At 39.1% G+C, this 23,298-nt stretch overlaps 1 protein-coding gene across 1 annotated transcript in view; it reads left to right on the top strand.

Annotated features, from left to right (window-relative positions):
- LOC136864020 (venom carboxylesterase-6) overlaps positions 1-22,247 on the top strand; it is a 137,602-nt gene extending 115,355 nt beyond the window's left edge. The window contains exon 10 of the mRNA XM_067140521.2: positions 21,953-22,247. Coding sequence (XP_066996622.2) covers positions 21,953-22,160 — 208 coding nt within the window. The 3' untranslated portion in view covers positions 22,161-22,247. The remainder of the gene's footprint in view (positions 1-21,952) is intronic.
- The last annotated feature ends 1,051 nt before the right edge of the window (positions 22,248-23,298 follow it).

Raw genomic sequence — 23,298 nt, 5'->3', positions numbered from 1 at the left:
AAGCCACGCGCAAATGCGGACATATACTAGTAAGTAAAACCCCTGAGGGTAGGATGCGGAGCCCCGTGGTGGCCCAGAACATACAAAATAGACCCGTCTACCGCATTCTCTCTCAAAACCTCAGTGTTGTTCAAGAGTATCAGTGTTGCTTCAGTGCGCAGAGTGTGTTGTATCAATGTATTGTAATTCGCCAACTCAAAATCTTTTCAACGGTTGAGTAAGTTACTTACAAACTTTAAATTTTGCTGCTATAACATAAACTCTGATGGGAACATTAATTTCGACTTTGCTGTGATAACTCATAGGCAGTGATGTAAACATTAACTTTCAAGCGTTTCAGGCTGACAAGTAACGTAAGACTATTAGGGCACAGTGCTCAAAGCAGAGGAGGTATTTAATCAGAATAGGAATTCTAGTGGGACAATACACATAACAAATATAACTGTGACAGGTTATCAATTCCATGCCTTATCGCACAAACTTTAACACTCACAAATTCGACAGCATTTCATGTGGCGATGACTTTTGTAGAAATATAAGGCAGCTTCAATACAAAACCGGCGGCAAGCCACAAAATACGGAAGGACAGGCTTGGTTACTATTATTGTTTGGTCAAGCCAAGACCAACTACAATATATCAGACCTTAACCGACCTATCGAAACTGTCCATAATGATGGCAGCTGGAGTGCTAGCATGCGTTTGTTTTGATTTGTGTAAGCCGTGTTGTTACCAAATATTAACGGAAATTTGAATATTATTAATCGTATATTATATTTATTTATAGTCTTAAGAAGGTTACAGATCCTCTTTCAGTGCCGTAAGAAGCTATTTGTTCTCAAAGAGCTTATTTATTCTAACAATATCGGTGGTGGTAAGGTTAGGATGTTGATTCTCGTGTTCTTCTCTGAAAGTTTTTTTTCTTCATTTTTAGTTACCTATGCAATATGTTTATAGTTTAATGTGCTGTGTGCCTGGATGTAAGTAAGAGCTTAAGTGTTCCCGTTTCCAAAAGACCTAGTATTAAAACAAAATTGGGTTAAGAGCGTTCGTAAGGAAAACTTCGAACCGAATCATAGGACTAACAATGTTGTGTGGATTAATCATTTTATCATTTTTGAAATCAAATGTATTGTTAGGGAAGACATTATATACCCATAGAAGATGGTGATCTAATTCGAGTGCCGCGCAAACTTCCGAAGTTTAAACTAATGATGCCTATCCTAGCATTTGCCTTATCAGCCAACGTACCTTACTACAAAGAACATTAAATCAGTCCCAGAAATCATGACTAAAATTTATGATTTAGGGACTAAATTAATCTTAAACGGTGGCGCAAGAATGATATAATAAATTTTCAACGTTTTACAATGAACATGCGTAAACTAAACCTAACCCCATTTTCCGTGGAGTGAACATGAGGATTGTGTTCTTTTATATAAAATACAATTATGCCATCAATTCTGGTGAATTTTAAGCTGACGAGTGCTTTAGATGGTCAAGTGTATCATACAAATATCGCTTGTACCTACTCAACAATACAGATGGATTTTGGAGGATTGAAATTTTGTTGGAGAAATTTGTTTGGGTGTTTTACATAATGGGCTGTGGTTAATGGTGGTGTGACATCTATATATCGTATTTGCTGACCGGAGATTCATATGTGAAATATTTTTATACTCTCTGTCTGTTTCAACCTGACGTTGATACAATAATTCTCCCTTCGTTATTTTCTCCTCTGAAATTTCATTTAGACTTACAATACGCTATAATGCTACTTTTGGTGTTAAATAATTCATATTTTGAGTTAGTGAGTTGCATTTCATGACGTTCGACTTGTGATATTTTCTTTAGGTGACTCGAAATAAACATTCCCTCAACCTCTCATATCGCACGCCGATGTCCGCCATGTTTATTCTGGATTACGGTCTGATGTAGTTGTAGCCCAGGGAGCTGCCAGAAGAGGAATGTGTAATTTACGGACAGTTCATTCGGTCTAGCATAATTCCCGGAATTGCGAGGTGGCCGACCTCGAAATATAAACAAACAAGCAGGAACCTCGTGAAGGGGGTAGGTAAAGCCGAGATACCGTTACTTCAGGGGATAGCTCTTGCCCAGCTGTGCAGAACGGCGGCGGAATATTTTCGTAATGTCTTCATGGTCAGTGTATTAGTGAAATCGTACGCGAAGCACAATAATGTCAGTTATAGTGGTAATCTAGGATATACAATTTGTAATTAATGTATAAGCACCAAGATCCAGTGCCGTGTGTGTGAAAAATAAGTGTACATCTCAACTATGTCTGGATACAGCAAGTTTATAATGGCATCTTACATCTCTACAGCCATGGCTGAAGCTAAAATAGCCACTAGGACGATGGAAGAAACGGCCTGCAAATCTACAATCAGTAAGTGAAAATACCAATCTAAGATGTTGTTTATTTTAATCATGTAAATACAATTAGTTTAGGACGCGAGTTGTCTAAGATTTTAGATTTGTAATTTAATGGTCACTTAAGGTTAGTAATGTAGCATTTTCGTCGCAGTCGTCACCTTGTAGATAGCTTTGTTTACCGTTCACGCACAAGTATAATGATGGTTGTATTGTACTGGAGATATTCTTCACACCAGCATTTAACTCAGATTTTTTACTATGAGTAACGTATATTTCACTATGGTGATTTTTCCATTGGATGGTACATTCAAATATGGCAAGTTCTAGGAATTTTTATTATCCTGGTGTAATGAGATTTTTATTCTCGTGGTGTAATGAGGTAAATGATGGTAATGACACAAATTTATTTCCGCGCAGGGAGATGTATTTTATGATGTTGTGATTTTCTTTTTTTGTGGTATGCAATACCGCTACTTGCGATTGTGATAGTCATGTTAGCATATTTTACGCGATCTCCAATGATCAGGGTAGGCGTGGAAACCAAGTGAGAATGTTGTTGTCTTTTTAATAGGAATAAAAGTAAAGAAGCTACTGTAGCTACATCCAAGTTGATGAATTGGTTGTGGAAGGTTGAACGTTAGTTTTGCCCCTTATGAGGAGGAATTATGAGCATTCGTCGTGAATTTATCCGGAGAGAAATAAAAGAGATATTTCTAGGTCAGCGGTTTAGCTGAAAAGCATGTGATGTGGATGTGAGAGGTGAGAGTAACGAAGGAAATAATTTATACACCAGTTAAGTTGTGAGATAAGTGATAATACGAATAGAGAGATAAGAAATGCGCGAAGCTCTGAATATGGAGAAATAGTGCAGTTGTTTATGTGCTTGAGGCAATGAGTGTAATTTGATGTCTTCGACGATATGATTAATAAAAATAACTGGAGAATTAGGAAGTTAAGAAAATGCTCAATACTACGATGTAAGAGGCCTAAGTTTGAATGATCAGCCAGCACAACTAATCATCGAACATTTAATTGCGTGATGGATAAATAAGGCACACTGACACGTGCAGCATAGATAAGATGATGTTTTATAATAATATCAAATGGTTTCCATTTTTTAAAGAAATTTGAGAAAGATTGGGATGTGGCCAAGATCCACTATAATTGGGGTTGTATGAACGTCATCCGAGAGATTTCTTTTGCACCATGTTTGATTTTGAGTATTACCCTTCATTTTGCCATGAGATGTTATTTGAGTTTTTTAGAGCAGTTGGCAGCCATGAATAACATAAATATAGGTCATGGTCGCCGCTGATTTCAATGAAAGTATCATTGGACATTGAAGTCAACACGCTGTGTAGAATTATGTAAATTACTGTCTACTTAAATCTTGTCTTGGTTTCGACTATGTGCGTGAATCGGCGTGTATATAAATTAGTGTAAAATATTTGCATATTCTTGTCCTTTATTTCAGATGTATTTTCTTTATTGGATTTTTATTTAGCATAGGTGGTGACTGACTGTGATTTGAGTTGTAGATAGCTTTTCTGTGATTATGACGGAATAATTTTCGCTGTGTTTGATTTAAGGTTAGGGTAGTGAGAGCTCGCCTCCACAAAATTAAACAACATCTCAGAGTCACTTTTTGATTACATATTAAACGACAAGCACAATAATTTAGACATCACTGAACAGCGGACCTTATGATAATTTTTTTCATTATGTATTGAAGTAAATAGAGTTCATTCAGAAATAGTGAATATGTGAGAGATATTTCGTCATGTCTAGATTGGCTAAATTTGGGTCCCTGAGAGATCGAATATGATCAACACTTGTCAGGTAGAAATGTTTTAAATGCAATAGCTGTTCAGTCGATTAGATACTCAAATTTAACTTGAGGTTATTGACCTCCCATCTTATGATTTTACACAGTGATGTTAACATTAAATTTGTAAACTTAACATAGCCATTTATTGACAATTTTTCTTCTGAGTAACTTTGAAATGTCAGATGGAGATATTCAGCCATCAGAGATCAGTAAATAAATGTAAAGATTGATCTAATTTTATTTTAGATGAGTTTGGTAAAGGGGATTATTTAATCGCAGGAATTATTGAATGTTCTGAGTTATAGAATATGTGTAACCCTATTAATACTGGTAAATGGTAAAGAATAATGTTGTTTTAAGTGAACAATTGCATTAAGAGTTTTCAGGAAAGATTCAGATGAATGAGTAACCATTGAGTTAAAGTTACAGGGACGATTGCTGTGCGTCATTCATTTGTAAATGGTGTGATTACACTGAGGATATTTGCATTTGTTTAATTAGCATGTAGTTAAACGTGTGTGAAAGTGCTCCGTAATTCGCCTACCGAATATCAAAATCACACATATTTACCGTGAGTGGGATCCACTAGATTTATTGAATATATATATTTCATTTTTAGTGCATCAAACATGACCCTCAAAGCTGTGAATGAGAAGATTAGTGAATTTGAAAGACGTATGTCTCAATTCCAAGGGCGCCTGGAGGAAGCTCTAACTGCTACTACTAACAATGCCACTAATCCCAAAGAGTTGTTACGTGTGCTTGAAAGTGACTTCCGTGACTTTCGAGAATCGATTTCAGCGGAAATATCCGATTTGAAGAGAAGTATAAGTGAAATTGAACAGCGTCTTGAGATACAAGAAGCATTGTCAGATGAAGCGGCCCAATACAGCAGACGCAATTGTCTCCTGTTGCATGGTGTTAAGGAGACTGCTGATGAAGATGTGTACAGCAAGGCCTTGGATACCATCAGAGATAAACTGCAGATTGACCTGAATATTGAGTGCATCGATCGATGTCACAGATTAGGGCGACAACAGAGATCGACTGCTGATGTGGTGACTTCAGGAAACAGGCCAATTATCATAAAATTTCTTAGATATCAGCAACGAGATAGAGTGTGGCGCGCTAAGCGGCTGCTAAAAGGCACTAAAGTTCTTATTACTGAATCTCTGACAGCTACAAGGAAGGAGATGTTCCGCAAGGCACGTGATATATTTGGAATGCGTAACACCTATACGCAAAATGGCACGATTATCGTCCTCACAGCCGATGGAAAGAAGATGCACTTAAACACTCCTGCAGAATTAAATTCTTTGATTAGACGGTTAGGCGAAAGCACTAGGAAATAATTATGATTGTGTTCTTGTTATTGCTAATGTATACTAGGCCAATTCTATGTTTTAGGTTAGTTATGGTTAGTAAGTGTGTGTGTGTGTGTGTGTGTGTGTGTGTGAATCAGCTGGAAGTTATATTTTATGCTATGTCGAGGTAAGCCGCTATCTGTTTATTCTCAACTTCTGCCTGAGGATTTAAGTATAACAATGTCATTCACTTCTATTGCGAGCATAGACTTGGACACAGACACCACCCCTCCTTTCTCTTTGGCACCGACTTCTAGTTTTACTCCTCTTACCCCTCTTTCTTCCCAGATTCTCTCTTCAGATCTATCTGTTCGTAGTATTTTAGAAACGGAAGTGAAAGCATTTCCACGCGCTTTGTTGTGTGCTCATGTTAACAGCCAATCTGTTGTAGCTCACCATGATGAACTGAAAGCTATATTTGAAAACAGTTTATTTCATATAATTGCTGTAAGTGAGAGTTGGCTATGTAGTTCAATTCCTTCCAGTATGGTTGAAATACAAGGGTATCGTATTCATCGATTTGATAGGATGAGCAGGCGTGGAGGTGGTGTTGCATTGTTTTGTAAGCTTAATCTCAGGAGTACAGTGGTAAAAACTTCTACCACTACTACAAATCCTGTTCCTGAATTTATGTTTGTTGAAATTATTATAGACACTGTTAAAGTACTCATTGGGGTTGTATATAGGCCTCCAAATGCAGGGGGCATTGGTGAGTTAGAGGACGATTTAATGAGACTTTTACCATCTTATGAACACGTGATTATACTAGGCGACTTTAATACAAATTTGTTAACTCGGACTAGTGAAACAATACGCTTTCGAAATATTTTTCTCTCCTGTGACATGACAATATTGCCCTTGGAACCAACTAACCACGTTCATACTTCCACCGTCTCTTCCGATTCACTGATTGATCTCATGATAACCAATAATCCACACAAGGTTCTTAAACACGGTCAAATACCTGTTCCTGAAATATCAACTCATGACCTTATATACTTAGCGTATTCGCTAAGAGTTCCTAAATATAGGTCGAAATACGTGACTTTTAGAGACTTTAAAAATATAGATTTCAATCACCTAAAAGAAGATGCATGCAAATGTCCTTGGGGTGACATAATACTAATGAATGACATAGATGAAAAACTGGAAAATATTAATTCTCATATTCATGGACTTTACAATAAGCATGCTCCTAAGCGCTGTGTGAAAGTAACACGGCCGCCCTGTCCGTGGCTGACAACTGAAATTAAATCTTTGATGGCTCAGCGTGATTCGTTATATAGACGTTACAAACGAAATTTATCAGCTGACACATTTGAACAATACCGTGTACTGCGTAATCGAATTAAACAAATTATCCGCAATAAGAAATTCGATTACTTCCGGCGTCTATCCAATAATATAAACGCTGGTAGTACTTGGCGACAACTTCATTCATTAGGTATTGGAAGGCCTCCTGTGAACCATGCTAAACCAGAAATACCGGTTGACGATATTAATAGACACATTTCAACAGATGTTTTTACTCCTGAACACGATATAGTGCAGGCCACCATCAAGTCTATAATACGACAACAATCATCTGATCGTCCATATTTCGAATTTCGAAATGTTTCAGAGTCTGAAGTGAGACGAGTACTGATTTCAATTAAATCTCATGCAACAGGGGCTGATGAAATCCCTATTTTCTTTATTACTAACATTATGGATATAATATTGCCGGTTATTACTGACTTATTTAATGCATGCCTCTCCCGTAGTTATTTTCCGACAAAATGGAAAGATACACAAGTTGTCCCAGTTCCAAAAAGGTCGCCAGCTAATGTAGCATCCGACTTTCGTCCTATATGCATTCTTTCAGCACTGTCTAAAGCTCTAGAAAAATTGATCTATAGCCAACTTGAACAATATCTGGAAAAATATTCTCTGCGTGACCCCTTCCAATCTGGTTTCAAGAAAGGACATAGCACAGGGACGGCACTGCTAAGAATTACAGACGACATTAGATGAGCTATAGATGAGCGGAAAGTGACTATACTTATTCTACTTGACTTCAGTAGTGCGTTTGACACAGTAAATATTGACATATTATTAGCGAAACTACAAAGATTTAATCTGAGTCCCTCTGCTATTCAGCTCTTTGCTTCGTACCTCTCCAATCGGCGACAACGTGTTGTCATAAACTACCACAGACTGGAAGACGAAGCAAACAGGTGTCCCACAGGGATCCGTGCTTGGACCTCTTCTGTTTACTCTATATATCAATGATATATCTTCTCAGTTCAGTAACTGTAAGTATCATTTATATGCAGATGATCTACAAATATATTAACACTGTAAAGCTATTGATATTGAGTTTGGAATTCATCAGATGAATTCCATTTTAAATCTGATTAGCTCCTATTCTAATAAGAATTGTTTATTAATTAATCCTAAAAAGACACAAGCTATTATAATAGGGCAACAAAGGCAGTTAAATATCCTTAATAAGAAATTATTGCCTTCACTTTCGCTTTGTGGTGTAGCTATACCATTTCAGAAGTCGGTAAAAAATCTTGGAATTATCATAAGTGACACACTAGATTGGAGTGAGCACATAACAAGCATCTGTAGGAAAATTCACTCGTCACTTCACCCTCTCAAAACTCGCCAATCACTTCTTCCACTAAGCTTGAAAATTAAACTTATCCAGACCCTCATATTTCCCATACTTAATTATTGTGATATTGTAATGATAGATGCCACCATGGAACAGACACTAAAATTACAGAGGGCAATGAACTCATGCATTAGGTTTATATTTTCAATTAAATTTTCAACTCATATCTCCCCCTATTATGAACTTCTCTCCTGGTTAAAAATCGATAAACTACGACATCTTCACGTTGCTACTCTCGTATTTCGTCTGCTGAATGAATCTAAATCCCAGTATTTATCCTCAAAGTTTAATTTACTCTCCTCCTCTCATGAACACAACACACGATCGACTACGACACTCTCAATTCCTGTGCATCGCTCATCTTCATTTAACCGCTCCTTTCAAGTGTCTGGTGCAAGGCTATGGAATTCCCTTACAGTTAGTGTTAGGAATTGCACTTCCTTAGCTTCTTTCAAGCGGTCTTGCCGAGATTACCTATTAAATGTATAACCAGCTTGTATGAATGGCAGTATGAATGGAAGAATGAATGAGGTTAGGATTTATATTTTGTTAAATTATTTCATTATTCTGTTTTATAAAGTTTATTAGATATGTGGTTATTTCATTATTCTGTTTTATAAAGTTTATTATATATGTGGTTAAGTGTAAGAGAGGGCCGTGAGCCTTAACTTCGCCACAAATGAAGGCATGAAATAAATAAAATAAATAATATACTTAATTAGTTAGATAAGTCATTTTAGTCATCGTTATCCTACTTTGAATTCATCTGGTATGGAATCACTTGCCTTTGTTTATGTTTGTGGTTGGTTTCTCTGTCACTTACACTGGGCACATCACACACACTTGACTTAATTATTATTTTTGTATTTACGTCATAAAAATGTTAATCACAATTTTTTATCTTTTATAATAAATAATACATATATTTAACCTCAGTCTGAGCCAATCGTTTAGTTATTTCGATAGTATAGTTTAGCCTAGTAAATTTATATCCCTATCGCGTGAGCACCTTGACAGTCCAGTGAACGTCACCACCCCTGAGGAAGAGGGTCATCAACGATGAGTATTTTTATTTCAGTACAGCCAAGGCAGATCCCAGGATGAAGAGATCGACGTCATAATCATCGGGTGAAGGGGGCAATAGGTCGAATCACGAATGAAGGGATACTGAATCGAATTGATGAGGGGAGAAAAGTTCCGCTCAATTTGACCAAAAGAAGGGATAGAATGACAGGACACATCTTAAGGCATCCAGGAATTGTCCAGTTAGTTTTGAGGGAAGTGTAGGCGGTGATAACGGTAGGGGTGGACTAAGACAAGAATATGACGAACAGATTAGAGGAGGTGTAGGATGTACTAAGTTAGTTACATAGTAGTAAAAGGTTATCGTGTGATGGGGTGACATGGAGTGCTGCATCACACCAGTCTATGGACAGATGACCAAAATATACAGCAACAACAAATATCGTATTGTTACAACCTCTTGGAAACACATAGACCACGTAGTACTGCAGGAAGGTCCGTTCACAATGAATCGAATGGAAAACGCACAGATTTGAGAGAACAGTGAACACGTTCGACGAAGTTTATTTCTTGTGGTTAGTACCCTGTAGAAAGTGATAGAGCTTTTATTCTCAAGAGAGAAGAAACTTCTGTGAACAAGCTTGACTCCAATATTTTTGCGGAATCTGACAGGTGTCCCAAACGCAGTCATCCAGACTTCAGGATATATTTTGTGATTGTTTCAGCTGTCTGGCCTACCATTGAGAAGGCTTAAATCTATCATGTAAAATGGTCGGTGCAAGTCATTTGATGGCAAATGAGTACGTTTGCAAATCGGACACCTCGCTAGAGAAATAGATGAAAAGGAGAATTCTCGTGGCTGTGGACTTTGGCCACTATGCATTCTTTAAAATGACGAATCCATTCTTTAGTGAGTGTCTCCATCTACAGCCCCGCATAATGACGGGTTAAGAGTCGGTTAATACGGTAGTGCGTTCTCCTGGATTTGAGGATATCTGAACAGTTTGGAAATTTAGGGATTGCAGATTTAATGGAACATATAGATGAATGTTGCCAGTGAAAATATCATAGTACATCTCAACATTCTCAAGCAGACGCTTCCTTAGTTGAAGACTGAATCAGACTTTTGCTAAAAGATGGGCCAGTTCGACTTGTTCTTGCGGAAAATTGGAAATCAAAGCGACGTAATTTCTATGGAAAAACGTAGTGTTCAAATAGCAGCAACCTCCGTGCAAGTGAACGTGAAAGAATAGTAGGACGATCTCCAAAGAAATGTGAGTAGCCTTGCACATCTATAATTACTGAAGGAGTTACAAACGTAGCCGAGAGAATGTTACTCATTACATTGTCAATATTCACAATTAGTAAATTTCTCCACCAACGTGGCTCTACTAGTTCATAGAGCATCACACATTAGACTATAGAAAATTCCCCCTTAGTTCACAGGTTACCGTGCATGTTGTGAGAATTTGTTAATGGTGTGCTATAATTCCGGGAAGAATTACAGGATTTTCTTTTTGAAGATACCGTTGCATTTAGCAGATTTCGCACACATACTGTATACCGGCATTGCTTTTAGAAACGTACTTGTCTGTTAATGAGAGACAAATTCATGGACCTAGAACAAAATTTTGTAACAACTAGAGAGTTTCGGAAATCGGAAAGGAAATTTCTTGATGATACGAGAATAAGTGCAAATTATGGCTTGTACCTTCCCCCGATATAAGCACGTCTGACTTTCATCTGTGGATAACTCTCAAAATAGCGTTTATATGAATAATAATCAGCATACTATGCTATTGTGGAAGATTCGACTTAATCCATCACTTATGATTCTTCATTCTGTCGAAACTAATTTATGATTAAATTATGTCAATAAAATACCTGAAAAAGAAAACATTTAGTAGCAGATTATACTAATAAAGAAATAACTAAAGTAGAATGACAATCAATCAATCAATCAATCAATCAATCAATCAATCAATCAATCAATCAATCAATCAATCAATCAATCAATCAATCAATCAATCAATCAATCAATCAATCAATTACTACTTTTTGCTAGTGGCTTTACGTCGCACAGCCACAGATAGGTCACATGGCGACGAGGGTATAGGAAAAGGCTAGGAGTTGGAAGGAAGCGGCCGTGGCCTTAATTAAGGTACAGCTCAAGCATTTGCCTGGTATGCAAATGGGAAACCACGGAAAAACATTTTCAGGGCTGCCGACAATCGGATTCGAACCCACTATCTCCCGGATGCAAGCTCACAGCTGCGCGCTCCTAACCGCACGGGCAACTTGCCCGGTCAGTCAATACTGATTTGCATTTAGGGCAGTCGCCAAGGTGGCAGATTCCCTATCTGTTGTTTTCCTAGCCTTATCTTAAATAATTGCAAAGAAATTGGAAATGTATTGAACATCTCCCTTGGTAAGTTATTCCAATCCCTAACTTCCCTTCCTATAAACGAATATTTGCCCCAATTTGTCCTCTTGAATTCCAAATTTATCTTCATATTGTGATCTTTCGTACATTTAAAGACACCTCTCAAACTTACTCGTCTACTGATGCCTTTCCACACCATCTCTCCACTGACAGCTCGGAACATACCACTTAGCCGAGCAGCTCGTTTCCTTTCTCCCAAGTCTTCCCAGCCCAAACTTTGCAACTTTTTTCTAACGCTACTCTTTGGTCGGAAATCACACAGAACAAATCGAACTGTTTTTCTTTGGATATTTTTCAGTTCATGAATCAAGTAGTCCTGGTGAGGGTCCCATACACTGGAACCATACTCTAGTTGGGGTCTTTACACCCTTACTACAACCCCAAATACCCTCATAACCATGTGCACAGATCTGTACCCTTTATTAACAATCATATTTATGTGATTACCCAATGAAGATCTTTTCTTATATTTTGTGGGTTATTTGTAGTCACGTCCTATTTCGTGAACCATGGGCAACGGCTGAGTGGCCTAGTAAGTGGTCCTGAGAGTCGGGATACCAGTTGCTATGGAATGGGAGTGGGCATCTCGGACATATTCCGAGTCGTGGCCCTCATTGTGCTCAGGCGGCTAGGACTATACAATCCACCGGTGGTCCATAACCCGTTACAGGAGAGATCCTCACTTGGACTATGTGCAAGTAGGGCAGCATCCTGCTTCATGAATTCACCGAGCTCAGAACACTTTAAGCAAGCCTCGGACCTATGGGAGTAATGGAGTCCCACTCCCATTTGACAGGCGAGGGACTCCTTGGATACAACTTGGCGAACGAAATGGAATTCGATGGGGAGCTATCAATATTAATGGGGCTTATGGACGAAGGAAGGTAGAACTGGCTGAGTCAGCAAAGAGGATGCATCTGGATGTGTTAGGAGTAAGTGATACTAGGGTAAGGGGAGATAATGAGGAAGAGATAGGAGATTATAAGGTATACTTGACGGGTGTTAGAAAGGGAAGGGCTGAGTCTTGGGTAGGGCTCTTTATCAGGAATACCATTGCACGCAACATAGTTTCTGTTAGGCACGTAAATGAGCGAATGATGTGGGTAGATTTGTCAGTGGGAGGAATTAGGACAAGAATTGTGTCCGTGTATTCACCATGTGAGGGTGCAGATGAGGATGAAGTTGACAAGTTTCATGAAGCATTGAGTGACATCGAGGTCAGGGTCAACAGCAAGGATAGAATAGTGCTAATGGGCGATTTCAATGCGAGAGTTGGGAATAGAACTGAAGGATACGAAAAGGTGATTGGTAAATGTGGAGAAGATATGGAAGCTAATGGGAATGGGAAGCGTTTGCTGGACTTCTGTGCTAGTATGGGTTTAGCTGTTACGAATACATTCTTCAAGCATAAGGCTATTCACCGCTACACATGGGAGACTAGGGGTACCAGATCCATAATAGACTATATCCTAACAGACTTTGAATTCAGGAAATCTGTCAGAAATGTACGAGTTTTTCGCGAATTTTTCGATGATACAGACCACTATCTGATCTGTAGTGAACTAAGTATCTCTAGGCCTAGGGTAGAGAAAGTGAAATCTGTCTGCAAACGAATAAGGGTAGAAAATCTCGAGGACGAGGAAATTAGACAGAAGTACATGGATATGATTAGTGAGAAGTTTCGAACAGTAGACAGTAAGCAGGTTCAGGATATAGAAAGTGAATGGGTGGCATACAGGGATGCTGTAGTAGAAACAGCAAGGGAATGCCTAGGAACAACTGTGTGTAAAGATGGGAAAAGGCGAACATCTCGGTGGAATGATGAAGTGAGAGCAGCCTGTAAACGTAAAAAGAAGGCTTATCAGAAATGCCTCTAAACAAGGGCCGAGGCAGACAGGAAATTGTACATAGATGAAAGAAACAGAGCGAAACAAATAGTGGTTGAATCCAAAAAGAAGTCATGGGAAGATTTTGGTAATGACCTGGAAAGGCTAGGTCAAGCAGCAGGGAAACCTTTCTGGACAGTAATAAAGAATCTTAGGAAGGGAGGGAAAAAGGAAATGAACAGTGTTTTAAGTAATTCAGGTGAACTCATTATAGATCCCAGGGAATCACTGGGGAGGTGGAGGGAATATTTTGAACATCTTCTCAATGTAAAAGGAAATCATCATGGTGGTGTTGCAAACAGCCAAGCTCATGGGGAGGAGGAAAATGATGTTGGTGAAATTATGCTTGAGGAAGTGGAAAGGATAGTAAATAAACTCCATTGTCATACGGCAGCAGGAATAGATGAAATTAGAGCTGAAATGGTGAAGTATAGTGGGAAGGCAGGAATGAAATGGCTTCATAGAGTAGTAAAATTAGCGTGGAGTGTTGGTAAGGTACCTTCAGATTTGACAAAAGCAGTAATTGCACCTATCTATAAGCAAGGGAACAGGAAGGATTGCAACAACTATCGAGGTATCTCATTGATTAGTATACCAGGCAAAGTATTCACTGGCATCTTGGAAGGGAGGGTGCGATCAGTCGTTGAGAGGAAGTTGGATGAAAACCAGTGTGGTTTCAGACCACAGAGAGGCTGTAAGGATCAGATTTTCAGTATGCGCCAGGTAATTGAAAAATGCTACGAGAGGAATAGGCAGTTGTGTTTATGTTTCGTAGATCTCGAGAAAGCATATGAGAGGGTACCGAGGGAAAAGATGTTCGCCATACTGGGGGACTGGGGAATTAAAGGTAGATTATTAAAATCAATCGAAGGCATTTATGTTGACAATTGGCTTCAGTGAGAATTGATGGTAGAATGAGTTCTTGGTTCAGGGTACTTACTGGAGTTAGACAAGGCTGTAATCTTTCACCTTTGCTGTTCGTAGTTTACATGGATCATCTGCTGAAAGGTATAAAATGGCAGGGAGGGATTCAGTTAGGTGGAAATGTAGTAAGCAGTTTGGCCTATGCTGACGACTTGGTCTTAATGGCAGACTGTGCCGAAAACCTGCAGTCTAATATCTTGGATCTTGAAATTAGGTGCAATGAGTATTGTATGAAAATTAGCCTCTCGAAGACTAAAATGATGTCAGTAGGTAAGAAATTCAACAGAATTGAATGTCAGATTGGTGATACAAAGCTAGAACAGGTCGATAATTTCAAGTATTTAGGTTGTGTGTTATCCCAGGATGGTAATATAGTAAATGAGATTGAATCAAGGTGTAGTAAAGCTAATGCAGTGAGCTGGCAGTTGCGATCAGCAGTATTCTGTAAGAAAGAAGTCAGCTCCCAGACGAAACTATCTTTACATCGGTCTGTTTTCAGACCAACTTTGCTTTACGGGAGCGAAAGCTGGGTGGACTCAGGATATCTTATTCATAAGTTAGAAGTAACAGACATGAAAGTAGCAAGAATGATTGCTGGTACAAACAGGTGTGAACAATGGCAGGAGGGTACTCGGAATGAGGGGATAAAGTCTAATTTAGGAATGAACTCGATGGATGAATCTGTACGCATAAACCGGCTTCGGTGGTGGGGTCATGTGAGGCGAATGGAGGAGGATAGGTTACCTTGGAGAATAATGGACTCTGTCATGGAGGGTAAGAGAAGTAGAGGAAGACCAAGACGACGATGGTTAGACTCGGTTTCTAACGATTTAAAGATAAGAGGTATAGAACTAAATGGGGCCACAACACTAGTTGCAAATCGAGGATTGTGGCGACGTTTAGTAAATTCTCAGAGGCTTGCAGACTGAACGCTGAAAGGCATAACAGTCTATAATGATAATGTATGTATGTATGTAACACTAAGGTACTTACAATGACCCCCAAAAGGAACTTTCAGCCCATCAACGCAGTAATTAAAACTGAAAGGACTTTTCCTATTTGTGAAACTCACAACCTAACTTTTAAGTCCGTTTATTACCATACCAATGCCTACTGTCCATCTCACAACATTATCGAGGTCACCCTGCAGCCGCTCACAATCGTGTACGGTAACTTATTTATTACTCTGTACAGAATAACATCATCTGCAAACAGCCTTATCTCTGATTCCTCTTCTTTACACATATCATTGATATATATAAGAAAACATAAAGGTCCAATAACACTGCCTTGAGGATTTCCTCTCTTAATTATTACAGGGACAGATGAAGACCTTTGCCTACTCTAATTTTCTGAGTTCTATTTTCTAGAAATATAGCCACCCGTTCAGTCACCCTTTTGTCAAGTCCAGTTGCACTCATTTTTGCCAGTAGTCTCCCATGATCTACCCTATCAAATGCCTTAAATATGTCAATCGCGATACAGTCTGTTTGACCTCCTGAATCGAAGATATCTGCTATATCTTTCTGGAATCGTACAAGTTGAGCTTCAGTGGAATAACCTTTCCTAAACACAAACTGCCTTCTATCAAACCAGTTATTAATTTCGCTAACATGCCTACTAAATCAGAAAGAATGCTTTCCCAAAACTTACACGCAACGCATGTCAAACTGACTGGCCTGTAATTTTTAGGTTTATATCTATCACCCTTTCCTTTATACACGGGGCCACCATAGCAACTCTCCATTCATTTGGTATAGCTCCTTCATGCAAACAATAATCAAATAAGAACTTCAGATATGGTATTATATCCCAATCCATTGTCTTTAGTATATCCCTCGAAACCTTATCAATTCCCACCGTTTTTTAGTTTTCAATTTTGTATGTTACTGTAAATGTCATTGTTGCCATAGGTCAATTTTAATACTTCTTTAGTATTAGCCTCCTCCTGTATCTGAACATTATCCTTGTAACCAACAATCTTTACATACTGCTGACTGAACACTTCTGCCTTTTGAAGATCCTCGCATACACACTCCCCTTGTTCATTAATGATTTCTGGAATATCCTTCTTGGAACCTGTTTCTGCCCATGCTCTTCTGGCCGTCCTCTGTCTTCTTCCGGTCGTCCTCGATCTTCTGCTGGCCGTCTTCCGTCATGTGCTGGTGGTCTTTCGACGTCTTCTGGCCGTCCTCCATGTCATTATGGTCATCTTCAGTCTTCTTTCGGCCATCTTCCAGCATTTGTCGGCCATGTTCCGCCTCCTGGGCGTCTTTTGTCCTTTTCTGGTCGTCTTTCATCTTCTTCTGACCATTTTCCGTCTTCGCCTGGTGGTCTTCCGACTTCTCCTGGACGTCCTTCATCTTCTTCTGACCATCTTATGTCTTCTCTTGGTCGTCGTCTTCCAACTTCTGACCGTCGTTTATTTCCTTTATCATCTGACTTTCAGCTATCCAGTCCTGGATTCTTTTCATATTCTTATAGCCTCCTTCCAACTTCTTCGTCGTAATTTTCTAGACTTCTTCTGTCTTCTTTTGCTCGTCTTTCATCTCTTTTCGATAGTCTTCCATTTTCTCCTCCATCTTCTTTTGATTGTCTTCCATCTTGTCCTGCATCTTCTTCTTCATCATCATAATGAACAGCGCATGTAACTGTGCCTCCGTTTTCGTATGGCCTCCGGTCTCAACTGGCATGCAGTAATTAACAGAAGATGAAAAATGATTTATATGAGTGTGCACTCACTATACACCGACGTTCTGAAATTTTCCCGATGGAGGTCGAAACCTGCAGTATCTGGTCCGTTGATTCACGCTGATTAACATGATGTATCATTTTGTGACGAATAAAACTCCATCTGTTTGATTACTCTAATTTATTTCAGGTTGACCTAGTAAATGCACACACACATATACAAACAAATACAATTCTAATCAGCTATGAAATGCCACACTAATTACTGTCTATTTACAAATTGCTCTTCCTTATGGCGCAGCAGGCGGTCCAGCCCGTCGCTCTACCCGGGGACATTTAAGCCTTACTTTCACTTTCTCCAAGTCCAGCCACCTCATACAACAGCTGTGTGTAGACCGCTGGATCTGAACACAGGGCTACGGGCCACTCGACATACGGCGACTGTTCGTTGGTTCGACTCCACAGAGAGTAGAGTAATTCACACAGTCACGTGCAGCGAACAACTAAACAGCTCAACGGTATTCAACAGCAGGACGATACTCACAACAGCTAACATTAACACAGCTCCATTTATCGTCGTACCCACGACAGCGGGTTTCCTCGCTGACTCACGGCGATCCTCAGTCCACAGAAATACACAAGCACGCAGTACTCTCAGGTAGTACACGTCGTCCGTTCCGTCGTCTCCAGCCCATCTACTCACTGGCCTCTCCGACACCACAACAACAGCTCCACGTTTAGACCTCGAGGGGAAACTAGCGACAGCCAACACCTCTGTCACCCTCAGCCCACCCACCGAACCCCAACACATTGAGTCTCACACCGACTCCTCCACGCAGCACGGAGCCCCACTCGGACAGACTGTCCGTGGCTAGCCTCCCTTTTTATAGCTCGGGTGATTTGAACCAGAATTATCGCGAGGTGACTAGAGGCAGAACATTCCTGCTGAATCTCCAAGAAACTCACAGGTAAGCCGGCCGACAAGAACAGTACACGGAAAGGCCGGACCCACCTACAAGCCGGCTGGGAGATTCCCAGGTCGTGTGAGTCACTAGTCCCTTCCTGGAAGCACCGAAAGTGGCTACCACGGGGCTGGCACGTAACAATATCAACCAATGAAAAAGTGTAATTTGATGGAATCTAATTATTTTATTTTAAGAATGAAACTTTAATTCTATTTTAATTGTTGTTTCCTTTTGAGGCAAAATATCTTAAGTGTTTTTTTAGGTATTTTCTAAATTTTACTTCATCATAAATTACTTTCGGCGGACTAAAGAACCTAACAGTCGTAGACAATCAGCATACTGTACAGAGCAACCCAAGGAAAATAATTTTATAATTTAATAGAGTTTAAATTGCTGTACTTCCTTGATATGTGATTGAATTGATTATAATGTGAGTGATCGTTGAGGTTTTTGCTACGTCATGCTCTGGGATGTCATCGACTATAGTATAACCGTAATTGTAGTTTTTTATTATTATTATCGAATTTTAAAATGTTTGGAAATATTTTAGGGGCTGTTTAATTAGTATTAGCGAATTAATAAATTATATAATTTTAATGGAGTTCGAAATGTTATGCTTAAGTGATACGGTACGTGATTTAATGAAGTAGAGTGAAGAGTGGGGAATCTTTCAGGCGTTTGTGATCGCTGAGGTTGTTCTGGTTGCCTTTCCTCGTGATGTGAATTTCGTTTCAATCCTTAATATTTAATAATTGTTTAATTATTTTAGAAGTGTGATATTTTAAGATCTGTGCTGATGTTTTGGAAATGGTGGGTGTTGTCAGATAAGCGTTAGCAGAAGGCTGAGTGCCTGGTGTGTCGAATTGCGGAACGTGACGAAACGGAAAATTAAGGTAAACAAGCCAGGTGGCCCAAAGCCAGTGACAGTGTATTGGGCAATATTGCACTCCTAGGTGGACCAGTGAAGAGAGAAGAACCACATGAGGAGTACTTCATTAACATATGTTATAAAATTTCAACAATATTCAGAAGGGGTGTGTCTACAAACATCCCAAATGTAGGTCAACATAGTAGGCCCGTGTGAGGCAGAGGTGCGATGAAAACACGTTTAGGTGCCCCTGTGCCCAACATGTGGACACAGGTCAGTAATGCATATGCCCACTTTGAGCTGCTATACATCGTTCAAATCTGCAGGATATGTTGCCAATAATGCCCTAGATCACGTCCTACGGAACTGCATCCCATGCTTGTTGCACCGCGAGATTAATACGTCCATAGTTCAAGATCGCTGTGGGGAATTCCGCTAGCACCTATTCATCATGCCTCACATACTGTATGTTCAATAGCAATCTGGTGGACCACTTTAAACTAGTCGTGTCTTAAGCAGGCCACTCACTAGTGAACTTGTTGGCCAACATGTTCTGCGACGTGCTCGTCAACATGCTCTGTATTGGCCACACACCGAGAAGAACTTCAGTTACAGGCGAGCTGAGAAGTGGGTAATAACTGTAAAAATGGAAGTGTTGTCTAAGCAACAGAAACTGGCAATTGCAATAGGCCTACAAATAGTGATGGAAAAGAGTAGAAATGGAAGAAGCATATGGACTACGCAGTGGCTATTAAATAGCAGAAAATACACCCATATGAATTTGTTGCGAGAACTAAAATCTACGGAACCAGCAGACTTCCAGAACTATTTAAGAATGGAAGATAATACGTTTGCCACTCTCTTAGAGCTAGTGAGACACAACATGAATTACTTGCAGTCGTCTTCTACAGATTTCGAAGATATCAACAGCAATGAAATTAGAGATGGTGACTAGCGTCGAGAAGTAAATCAACTTTTGGGTCTTCAACGCTTACGATGAAGACAACAAACATTCGGTGTGGTGGTCAGCACGACGAATCCTCTCGGCCGTTATTCTTGGCTTTCTTGACCGGGGCCGCTATCTCACCGTCAGATAGCTCCTCAATTCTAATCACGTAGGCTGAGTCGACCTCGAACCAGCCCTCAGGTCCAGGTAAAAATCCCTGACCTGGCCGGGAATCGAACCACGGGTCTCCGGGTAAGAGGCAGGCACGCTACCCCGACACCACGGGGCCGGCTACATGCAGCCATAGCCTGCACAGATAACCAATCTACTCTCATGCAGACAAATTAGCCGGGCCCTCTCAGACGGCGACAGTAGTTGATATCCTGCTCCTACCCGCACAAGCGAAAACTTCACGTCATTGCACCTCACATAGTACACGTTATCTAAGCTGTACTACTTTTTGTGCCCAGGAGGGTGTTTCGTGACCAAACAAGTGGGGAGAGCCGTGTGAATCATACGATTGACCCGAAACAGGTAAGGTTTACAAACCCTATCTCAAACCAAACTGAATATCTTACAGACGTGAAAATTGGTATTTGGAATCTCCTTTAAAAATAAAGAAATATGTACTTTCTTCAGAAAATTCATTTAAGGGATTGAAAGAATTGAAAAATTAGTTGAATTTTTTGTATGAGTATCCTTATATCACAAAAACAAAAGATGTTGCAGACGTGAACATTCGTATTTGGAATCTCCTTTTAAAATAGAGAAATACATATCTTTTGTTTTCGGAAAATCCATTTGAGGGGACTGGGCGGGAAAGAATTAAAAAATGAGTGGAATTATTTTTATAAGGATCTTTATATCACAAAAACTAAAGATGTTACGGAAGTGAAATTTGGTGTCTGGAATCTGCTTTAAAAGTAAAGAAATGCGCATTTTTGGGGAGGGGGAAATCAACCTAACGGGCGAGGATGGAGGGTTGGGGGGGGGGGGGAGAGCAAAATGTGTTGAATCATTTTTTATGAGGACACTTAAATCTCAAAAAATGAAGACGTTACAGACGTGAAAACTGGTATTTGGAATCTCCTTTAAAAGTAAAGAGGCACGTATATTTTTGTTTTCGGAACATCCACGCAAGGGACAGAAAAGAATTGAAGAATCACGTGAATTGTAAAATGAGTACTGGTTTATCTACAGTATATGTAAAAATAAAAGTAACATGTTACAGACAAGAAACTTTGTATTTGGAAAGTCCTTTAAAAATACAGGTGAACATGTTCTTTTTGTTTTCGGAAATGGCACTTAACGGGGGTGAAAAAAGAGTTGGATTATTTTTATGAGGATACTTACATCTTAAAAACGGAAGATGTTATAGAAGTGAAAATTGGTATTTGGAATCTCCTTTAGAATCAAAGAGAAACGTGTTTTCTGTTTTCGGAAAATCCACTTAAGTGGGGCTGGGGCTGGGGAAAGGCCTGATAAAGGGGTGATTTATTTTTATAGGGATACTTATAGCTCAAAAACTGAAGATGTTTCAGGTGTGGAGATAGGTGTTTGGAATCTTTAAAAAATGAATAAACATGTTTCTTTTTTTGACTTGAGAGAAGACTGTTTCTCACATGTACAGTTCTTTGTCGCGCGGTCGTCCTAGTCCCAAAAGGCAATGCCACAAATGTGGTTTACAAAGAGATTCTGGGGTACGGAAAATGAAACTCAATTTTTCGGTGAATTTTTATACTTTAGGGATTTTCAGATAATGTCTTAGTACAGTACCGAGGAACGATTACTTTTATCAAATTACGAAATCCACCTCGGGTAACTGCTAGTCTCTAATATGAACACAAATAACGCATTCTTGGCGGTTTTGCAATTTCCATTTTCTCCAGTGTATTTGATAGACTTGAGAAAATATGAATTGTTGTATTTATTAATGACAAGATGTTCTACTTATTTTTAGGAATCCAACACCAAGTGACCGAGCTATCACCTGGAAATCAGTCGAGTCTGACAGTGAGGATATTGACTTCCTTCACATCGCTAGCAGTTCTGATGTGAAAATGGATTCAAGTGTTGATCTAGGTAATCGACGTTTCTGGGATTCACTACCAATTGCAGAGCCACAAATAACTGCTTTTAAAATACCACATCACTCAGATGAGCTTTAAATTACAAATGCATTTCGCAAGAGACTTATGTATCATTTTGTAATGTAAGAGAGTCATACGTATGAAATAAATCTGTAATTCATAATACCCATTGTTTATTGAACAGAAAAGAATGAATCTATAAAACCTGTGGAAAATACATTTGCTAAAATCTATATATATAAAATAAGAGTTTTGTCTGTACATTGCTCAGAATTTGAAAAGAATGGTATTTCTGTATCGGTCATGTCCACAGTAACAAGAAAATGCATTTTTTACTTTTCCGTAATTTCTGTCTGTCTGTATGTATGTATGTACACGCATCACGAGAAAACGGCTGAAGAGAATTTAATGAAAATCGGAATGTAAAGTCGGGTGATGAACCGCTACAATCTAGGCTATAAATTATTTTAATCACGCTGAGTGAAATGGTAGTTTAGGGTAAGGCCTGAAATTGAATTGTCAAATATTTATATTATTAGCAGTCCTATGGATAAATATTACATAGCAAGTTATACAGAATTAAATTTCCGATCACTTACTTCATACATTGTTACTGTACCGGTTTTGATAACACAGATATTCATGAATTTGTATTTTTGTTGCCAAGTCCATATCAACGCCGAGCCACGAGAAAATGCGTTAACAGAATTTAATGAAAGTCAGTATATAGAGTCGGGGAATAAGAAACTACAGTCTAAGATATAAATAATTTTATTCGCCCTGTATGAAATTGTAGTTTAGGGGAAGGCGCCTAATTTTAAATACCTATGTTATTGGTCCTATCGAAAAGTACTACATAACAAAAGTTATAGAGAATACAATTTCCGACCATTTATGTTTTATTCAATTTTACCGTACCGACTATGATAAGAGTGGTATTTTAGAGTCGGAAGGAAACTAAATATAAAGGCCTACAATATTGAAAGCGCTTAACATCGATCAAAAATAACATTACATTGATCATTGTTTGTGGTGATGTTCTTTGTGTCTTATGCTGCCGCTCAACTCCGATAGATGGGATTACTGCTGCGTATCGAGTATAACAGCCTGACTGAATATTGGCGGGAAATAGCTGGGGAGTTGGGAAACTTTCTTCTTTAGCATGTAATTCCTCTGGTTCATACATTTTCTGATACCGTACTGCTGGTACGTAACT

The sequence above is a fragment of the Anabrus simplex genome, chromosome 2 (genome assembly GCF_040414725.1).
Source record: "Anabrus simplex isolate iqAnaSimp1 chromosome 2, ASM4041472v1, whole genome shotgun sequence".
Lineage (NCBI taxonomy): Eukaryota > Metazoa > Arthropoda > Insecta > Orthoptera > Tettigoniidae > Anabrus > Anabrus simplex.
The sequence above is the reverse complement of the archived record's forward strand: the minus strand, read 5'-3'. Positions and strand labels throughout refer to the sequence as shown.